The sequence below is a fragment of the Leptodactylus fuscus genome, chromosome 7 (assembly GCF_031893055.1).
Source record: "Leptodactylus fuscus isolate aLepFus1 chromosome 7, aLepFus1.hap2, whole genome shotgun sequence".
NCBI classification, from domain to species: domain Eukaryota; kingdom Metazoa; phylum Chordata; class Amphibia; order Anura; family Leptodactylidae; genus Leptodactylus; species Leptodactylus fuscus.
Window position 1 is genome coordinate 128,677,455 of NC_134271.1, and position 9,422 is coordinate 128,686,876.

The 9,422-nt window shown below is 45.3% G+C and overlaps 1 protein-coding gene across 8 annotated transcripts in view; it reads right to left on the reverse strand.

Annotated features, from left to right (window-relative positions):
* The window catches only part of MTA1 (metastasis associated 1), a 229,858-nt gene extending 224,328 nt beyond the window's left edge, over nt 1-5,530 (reverse strand). For all 8 annotated transcript variants that reach the window (XR_012717264.1, XM_075283056.1, XM_075283057.1 and 5 more), the window contains exon 1: nt 5,177-5,530. Coding sequence is in view for 7 of the 8 variants with exons in the window: in XM_075283056.1 (XP_075139157.1) it covers nt 5,177-5,204 (28 nt within the window). In the remaining variant the exon portion in view is untranslated. The remainder of the gene's footprint in view (nt 1-5,176) is intronic.
* Nucleotides 5,531-9,422: the final 3,892 nt, after the last annotated feature.

A 9,422-nucleotide genomic window follows, 5' to 3' on the forward strand; every position in this document is an offset into this window, starting at 1 on the left:
AGTATCTGACTCTTTTTCCCACACACCTTCCAAGATGGCTGGCTGGATCCTATAAATCATCTAGAGATCTATCCTATAATTATCTTAAAGAAGCAAGTAGTTATGGAAGCAGAGATACTCCGCAAGATAGAGACCAAGGTGGGGGCAAATCAATTTGTGCTAGTTGACTTAGATAGGTAAGACTCATTTTTTGGATAATCTAAATGTCGTCTGGGTCACTTAGACAGCAGGAGCTCAAACTGGTCATCTACTAACCCCATTATTTGTGGAGACACCTGGGCTATGAGTGTTCAGCCACTCTATTCTGCCATTTTCTTGACTGAGCACTGCCCATTATTCAGAAGGAATCAGGAGCCCTTTCCTGGAGGGGTACAATTTGTCTCAACACTGAACCCCCTTTCTCTGGATATTTCTCTCTATTCCCGGCATACTCAGCACCACAAGACGAGAGCCTACCACCGATGATCTAATTCTAAGTCCCCATTTACCCCTGTCCCACAGGCCCGATGCCTTGGGGTAACCATGGACTCCGACCTATCCTCACCCCCCGATCTTCTTCGGCTGCTCCCCTCTCTCAGTCCCTCCACTGGCTACCTATAGCCCAGCGAATTGAGTTCAAGCTACTAACGCTAACATACAAAGCCATCCACAACCTGTCCCCTCCATATATCTCTGACCTCATCTCCCGCTACCTGCCCACACGTAACCTCAGATCCTCCAACGATCTCCTGCTCCGCTCTCATCCGCTCCTCACACAACCGTCTCCAAGATTTCTCTCGTGCATCCCCCCATACTCTGGAACTCCTTACCAAGACACATAAGACTGACCCCCACAATCACAGGCTTCAAGAAGGCCCTGAAGACTCCCCTATTCAGGAAGGCCTACAACCCCCAATAACACTATCACCACACTGCCATCTGTACAGTCTCCCCCTCTCCTTCTGTCTCTACCCCCCTTCCCTCATAGATTGTAAGCCCTCGCGGGCAGGGCCCTCTACCCCACTCACTGTTAGTATTATATCTACCTGTATATTTTGTGTATTGTATGTAAACCCCCAAATGTAAAGCACCATGGAATTAATTGCGCTATATAAATAAAATAAAAATAAAAAATCCATCAGATGATGATCAGATCTAACGCAGTCTGGGTTCACAAGTCTAATGCCCATACAGTCATGAAGGGGTAGAGGTTCTCTAATAAAGTGGCCAGTCAGGTAGGTACATTATAGTTGGTGGTTTCTCAACGTGGCACAACCATAAGGTACGTTAGAAACAGTCACACACTTTGGACGCGGTCAATTTTATTGAGAAGTATACGCTATACATTATAGAATTAAATAGATACATAGTTTGTACTAGCTACTAGATTTTTCATGAATTAGAGCAGACCTGGGCAATGTACGGCCCGCGGGCCACATCCGGCCCTCTGATTGGTTCTGTCCGGCACGCATAGCTTGTGGAGATGCTGAATGGGAAGTCCGCTAAAGGATCTGTGATGATGTCATCACAGGTCCTTTAGCTCACTAGGATTGGCTAAGACTCGATAGTGGGTGGAGCCACACAGGACAGTCAAGCTGCCAGGAATGGAGACTGAAGGAAGATAAAGAGAGAAGAGACAGCATGTGTGAGTAAGAGGAGGGAACTGGGGGTATATGTAGGGGGCAGTTAAACTGAAGACAGATGGAGGGGGATATTAAACTAGGGCAGCTGGAGAAGTATATTAAACCGTGGGGGGTAGCTGGGGGGGACATGTCTGCTTCTATTTGCCCCCAGTTTAATGTCCTCCTCCAGTTATCCCCACTGTTTAATGTCCCCCTCCAGCTGCCCCAGTTTAATGCCCCCTCTAGTTTCTGCTGGTTTATACTGGGGCACCAGAAGGACTTCATACTGTGGGACATTTGGAGGGAAACGTTATAATGTGGGGGTGTATAATGTTAGGGTGACTTAGGAGGATTATACTTTGTGGGGGCACATGGAAAAATGATTGAGAATGGGTGGAGTCAGTGTAGAAGTGGGCGGAGCTAAATTTGCCACAACGCGCATGGCCCTCTAGAACAGTTTCAATTTCTCATGTGGTCCCATGGGAAAATGAATTGCCCGCCCCTGAATTAGAGGATCTTTTCTGTCTCTGACTGGCCGTGGCTCTCAGCCATTTATGAAGAAGTCGGAGTCACCCTGTTGTGGAAAAAATAGAGGAGTCGGAGTTGTGGCCTACTGACTCCACATCTCTGAACGTTAGGATATCCCGATACACTTGAGATAGTCCATTTGAGACTGACAGGTTCAGCCAAGTTTATCTAACATGTATGTCTGCTTTTCGGCTTGCACGCACAATCATTCATTCTAGTGATACAACAGGGCAGCCATCTTGCAGGTTACAATTCGTCACTATTACACAAGTGATATGGACAATTTTACACAACAACTATCGACTTTGGCCAATGATAATGGAGATCATGGATTGATTTTTGCATCTCTACTTGCAGATTATTATAATGCCTCAATGGATTGTGTAAATTCTGTCCTATTCCTTGCTAGGCAAACCACCGCATTGGATACGTCCCACACAGGGACTACAATAAGGAATAAAGGGCCAGTGATCCAAATCTCCTCCCTATGTCACATAACTGGTCCCCAATTTGGTTTGAAACCCCTTACAATGACAATCCCATTTACACTGTTGTGGTTTTACGTCTTAGTCACGTCTCTGTGGCTGTTCATGCACTTCCCATTCTCACATCGCAGAGCTTTCTCGTAAATGACTCGGGACGCCAGGAAAGACTTCTCTAACAGTAGAAGACAGTAAGTGGTCGCACACCACTGGTCCCCTAACCTAAGAGCGCCCTCTAGGTGTGGTGGATATATACATTAAGTGTTAGGCTCGCTGTATTTAGGGAATCTACCAGAAAGTCCAGGCACCAAGAAAACTTGTAGGCAATAGAAATTAGCGGGTAGTTCGATCGAATACCTCCCCGCCATAGGTATCCGTGTAAGCGGCCGAACACCAAGGGGTTAAGCGCATCGAATATTCGATGATTGGCCCCCTAACAAATCCAGTTATAGTTAATGGGGTCTGTGGGACTCTGTATGTGACCACCGTTGGCCGACGCTAGTGAAGGCTATGGATACACGGCGACACTTGACGTGACGTCAGCACTAGAGATGAGCGAACAGTGTTCGGATCAGCCGTTCCGAACAGCACGCTCCCATAGAAATGAATGGAAGCAGCTGGCACAGCAACCGGCAAAGTGTACGTGCCAGGTGCTTCCATTCATTTCTATGGGAGCGTGCTGTTCGGAACGGCTGATCCGAACAGTGTTCGCTCATCTCTAGTCGGCACCATCGCATCTATTGACGGTCACTGTGGTCATGTTGTAGCCCATGACACATGCAAAACAAGTTACTTGTGACCCATTCGCAATTTTTTTTTTTGCGCAAAAAGTCCCAGACAGGACACACAAGTGTTTTTGTGATCGGGTGACCTTTCTTATTCAATAGGTCTGTACAAGTGCGGCCATAAAATACGTACAATATGCTATCCAGACTAATAACCAACCATACCAAACAGACCTCACTAAGGAGGACGGTCACTTTAGGCAATTTCGGAAATGTCATTATAAACAGTGAATGAGCGAGGCGCCTCCTGCTGGCCATGGGCGCTCCTACAAACAAACAATCGTCACAGGTGATTTATCCTGGTCACTACAGAAGAGGACACAGCCAGGTCACATGACTGCTGCCATCTTGGGAGATATGGAAACAGTTACCGCCATCTTTACACAGGGGGCCCATGGTTTAAAGACATGACATGAACCGTTTTACAGCTTCACGTACCAGTACACATCACTTAAGGGCTAGTTCACACGTGGCGCGGTAGGGCGGATTTTAACACAGAGTGACGAGGGGACCCGCATCACTCTCGGGTAAAAACCCGGCTGACACGACTCCGGAGGTTGCTGCCACCAGGGCTCAATGCGCTGCGGTATCCGCCTGAACAAAGGGCAGCTCGCTTCTTTTCTCCGTGAGCCACAACATGCCGCTAGTAGCCTGGCAGTCTCCATAGACCACCATTGTGAGGGGGCAGATTATGACGTGTATTACGCGCCATAATCTGTGCCCGTGTGAACGGGCCTTAAGGCCATTTCTGGAATTTTTGTTTATTTTAAATTTTTTTTAAAGTAGTCACTATAACGGTGTCCGCCATTTTACTTGCGAAACCGCATGACTACACTTTTTTTTCCCAGTCCAGCCCCCAAAGCAGATGTGAATAGCACCCAATACGTAGAGAACTCAATATCAAAAAGTCACTCAGACTCTTAGTCGTGTGAACAGACCCCTAAACGGCGACAACTTAGTGACCAAAAATGTGTCATTTTGTTACTTTTCACGAAAACACTTCAGAGGCCCGATACAATAAACAACAAGCTAGGTCACGTGCAACTGACATTGGCAAAAATTGTGCAAATTTGACTAAAAAAAATGAAAACAGTCGCACCACCGAAGTACCAGGACTCGTACCCGCTGCGGCTACCACACCGCACACAACATTCGCCTACTTGGAAACAACTTGCCCCCTCCTGTGATTTAGCAGCCCAAACATCTGCAAGCCATTAGTAAGCGGCAGAGCCCAGTACACACTGAGCCGCATGTGTGCCCCGTCCGCCTCTTCCTGTGGTGGCGTTCAGGCTCTTTTGTGTCACATTAGCCCCCTCCTTCGCCATGTTGACTGCAGCCTTTTTACCTTTCCCTCCCCTCACAGAAAAAAAAAAAAAACGCACAAAAACATGAGCCATTTTTTTTGTTGATGGTGACTGTCAGACATGACTGGGGGGGGGGCTGGGCAGTCTGAATAAACAACCTGCCACAAAGGGCGCAAAAGTGCGCCAGTGTCGCACTGGGGATGGCGCCACTACGGAGGCCTCGAGTCATGCAGCCCCCTCCCGTAGTAAAACCCCACGTGATAACGAAGCAAAGGGGCAAGAGGTTCTGCAGCAGCAGCGGCGGCGGCCGTGGCGCCTGCACAGTGCACACGGCGGCGGCTGCTCCTCCTCTTACCCCTAATTGCTTCCAGCAGGGGCAGCAGAGGCGAGTGCGGGAATGTTAGCACATAAAAATAGCGCGCCATCCCAGGCCCCGCACAACCATTCACACACCGTGCATCTCGGACGCCTCTTACCTCCGACCCTGTACATGTTTGCAGCCATGTCTAGCAGGCAGGGAGGGAGGAGGACTCCCCCCCACCACCCCGGGCGACTTTATAATCCAAGTCCTGGCCTCCTTTTTTTTTTTTTCCAGTCTTTAGCTCCAAAATCCCCCCAAAAAATTGCGCCTTCCTTTTTTTTTTCCAGGTGGGATCACAAGCTTCTTTTTTTGGGGGAAAATGGTGGATCGATCAGCCGAGGAGGAGGAGGAGGGGAAAAGGATGCATTTAAAGGGGCAGTGCCTTGCCTCCTGATGGCAATGTGCTTGAAGGAAGAGAGGAGAAGAAACAGCAATAGCAACACAGTCCTGGGCGAGGGGAGGAGGAGGAGGAGGCCGGGGAGGAAGCAGTCATTCACTACAAGGCTCTCTGCCCTCCCACTACCAGAATGCTTCCTCCACTCACATCCACACACCATGGGCTCAGGCACGTTATAGCACCTCAGCTTCAGGAGGCTGCAATAGGGCAGCTCACAGCTATGTCCCCCCTCATCAATCTTCAGTGGGAAAAATATAGAAAAAAATGAACAATATCAGTCCATTATTTGTACAGAAAAATCGACCAATGGACGTCCAAAAAAAGCGACCAGTATTGATCCAAAAAAGTGATCGATATGAGGGGTCCGAAAAACAATATAGAGCCATAAATTGTCCAGAAAAGTAGCCAATATGGGTCCATGGGTTAATAAAAATACAATAAAAAATTAAAATGGCAAAAAGTCTGTCAGAAACAGTTTTTGGTTCTGTATATACTCGAGTATAAGCCGAATTTTTCAGCACAGTTTTTGTGCTGAAAAAGCCCCCCTCGGCTTATACTCGAGTCAGCAAAAAAAAAATTATTTTTTTTTAGGAGGGGGGTCTATGACCAGCCGCAATATCAATGTATAAAATAGTGAGAAAAAAAGAAGCTTTAAAAAAATTAGTTGTAAATCCCTCCTTTCCCTAGAATACATATAAAAGTAGAAAATGACTGTGAAACACAAACACATTAGGTATCCCTGTGTCTACTGAATATAGGGGATCTGTAGTGCTCCTGTTCCGTCGGGAGGGGGTTAATAGGAGCACTGCAGATCCCCTATACTCAGCCAGGCTGAATTCCAAGTGGGGGAAAAAAAACTCAGTCGTCAAGCTCAGGGAAGGGGCAGACAGACAACCAAAACACCCCCTCCCCTTCCCCAGCAACTACTGCACCCAAAACTCCGACCATTTTAATTTTTGAAATTTTCCATTAGCAGCTGCCTCTCCCCCCTCGGCTTATACCCGAGTCAATAAGTATTCCCAGTTTTTTGAGGTAAAATTAGGGGCCTCGGTTTATATTCAGGTCGGCTTATACTTGAGTATTTTAATTTTTAATTATTATTTTTATTTTTACCGTTTTATCTCATGGACCAATATTGAAAAGACAAAAAAACTTGATAGTCTTCAGTAGTTGATACCTTTTTAATGGCTATCTTTAGAGTTCATTATTAGTTAGCCATTAAAAAGGTATCAACTACCGAAGAATATCAAGTTTTTTGGGGGTTTTTGTATATTTCCTACCCACTGGCTAACATGATACGAGAACAAACATTTTCCTTGGACCAATATTGGTCACTTTTCCCAAACAATTCATGGGCCTATAGTCATCTCTTTTTCCAGATACCTCATGGATCTTTAGGGTCCATTCACATGGAGGAATTTGGCGCTGATTCTGGCGCAGAATCCGCATCATAATCAGCTTGGGAAAAAAAAAAAAAGCTATGGATTCTGCTCACTTTATTTTTCCACCCAAGGAATTTTTACGCTAGCGGAAATAAAAGCTTTCTTCAGGTGGATTCCACCTGTAAAAACCAACGCAGTCAATGGGATGCATAAAATCCGCGTCACAGAATTTGGCACAGAAATTGCCAAATCCCTGCGGAAAAACCGCGACGTGCCAAAAAAAACACCAGGAGTTTTTTAAGCGCGTAAAAATAACACACCAAAATCAGCACCAAATTCCTGCGTGTGAATGGACCCTTTAAGTTGTCAGGAGACCAATATGGATCTATGCGTAAAAAAACAAAACAAAGCTAAAATTGAAAAAAATAAAAAACAGCAAAAAAAGTCGGTCAGTCATAAAAGTTATGCAAAATTCTGTCTGTAGACATTAGATCTCAGCATGCCGAAAGATGCATGTCTTATCCTTCATTTCCTTGAGTTGACCAGAAAAAGTAGCCATTACACCATGAGATTTATTTTTTTTTTAAGTGTCTGTGACCAGATACTTGCTGAAAGCAGTAGAAAAATATAAAATGTGCTGGAAATATTGGTGGGGTTTTTTTTTACTGTTTTTCTTAATTCTTGTGCATTTTTGGGTCAATGCTATTTATTTTTCTGTTTTCTTAAAGCATGCTCTAGCTATGGTGTTTTTAGGTGTTTTAATGCATATGTGTCTCTATAGGACAGGAAACTTGTATGACAAAATAAACACACATTCAAAATATGTAAATGAAAAAAAGTAAAAGCTATCATTAAAAAAAAAAAAATCTTTATTTGAATAGTTCTAGAAGTACAATTTAAACAAGTAAACAGTAGGAGAGGGCGCATGAGTTTTCAACCATGGCGGTGGGGAAGTAGGGAGCAAAACAGGAATTAGGGTAAGTTCACACAGGGTTTTTTGGTCAGGATTTTAAGGCTGTATCCACCTCAAAATCCTGACCAAAAAGATGGCTCCCATTGAAATCAATGGGGGCTGGTCAGCTCTTTTTTTCCGGGAGCCGTTTGTTCCGGCTCCTGGAAAAAGAAGCGACATGCTCAAGTGGATTCACCTCACGACATCTGCCTGAAGAAACTCCCTCCCGTCTAGGCCTAATACGGAGCGGAGTGCGCGCCTGGCATCCAGTCACCTGTATTTTGGATCAGAACCTGAGGCGGCCTCCGCCTCGGGTTCCAGTCCGAAATACCCCGTGTGAACTTAGGCTGGTCTTACACGACTGTAGTAGTTTTTGCGGTCTGCAATTTGCGGATCCACAACAAAAATTTCCCTCTAAAACCTCATTCCACAGACATCCATGTCCAACCGCAAAGTGCATCCGCTATGTTCCGTGTGTATCAGTATTATGCGGATCCGCAAAAAACAAAACATACCACAAAATACACATGTTGGCATCCGCAATTCCGGATATACACTGATGTATGTTTAATGTATATCCCCATAACTACAAGTCCCATAGACTTGTATGGGACAGTCTGTGCCGTAAAAATACGGTCATGCGGTATACTGTCCGGACCACGGTTATGGCACGCCACACCATGGACAAAATCTACAGTGGTGTAAGAGGCCGCATAGAAAACAGTGGGTCCGCAAATGGACCGCAATTTAAAACCCACAATTGAGGACCATTTGCGGTCTTAAACTACGGTCGTGTAAGACCAGCCTTAGGCTTTCATCAAACAAAGGCCGTCGTCGGGCCTGAGGGGTGGTACAATGAAAAACAACACAGAGAGGATGAGGGGGAAGGGAAGCGGAGTGGGAAGGAAACAGAGGCAAAACAGGGCAGAGGTATTAAGGGTGGAGTCAACAAAACAAAGCAGCAAAAAAGTAGAAAGAAAGATATCCCCCCCAAAAAAAAAATAATAATAATAATAATATGTGGCATTATACTAATGTTTTTTTTCTAGGTTTTGGGGAACTATGAAACAGCAGTTTTGTGTTGTGTTTGGGGTCTATAGGTTTTTATTTATATATTTTTTGTAGCATATTTTTCTGTTTTTTACACACTTTAAGACTCAAAAAATGCATGTTACAAATTTATATAAACTGAAAAAGTAACAAAAAATTTGCAAAAAAAACCAAACCCACTAAACAGAATACGTGAAGGAGGACTTAAAATGGTCATATGTGCCATAAACTTAAAGGGGTTGACCTATTATAGACACTTATCCCTTATGCACAGGACAAGGGAATATCAGTCCGAATGCTGGGTCCCCTAGTGATCAGGAGGATGAGGGATCAAATGTCCCCATAAGGCATCTATGTGAATGGAGATCCAGTGCGCATGCGTGACCAAGCGCTCCATTCTCTTCTATGGGGCTGCAGGAACTGTAATCTCTGGCATCACAGGCAGCCCCATAGAAGTGAATGGAGTGCCAGTTACAGAATCCCCCATCCTCCTGATCACTGAGGGATCTGGCTATTGGGCCCCCAATGAGCGGACTCTCATGTCCAGTCCTGTGGATCCATTATCAGACAACCCCTTAAG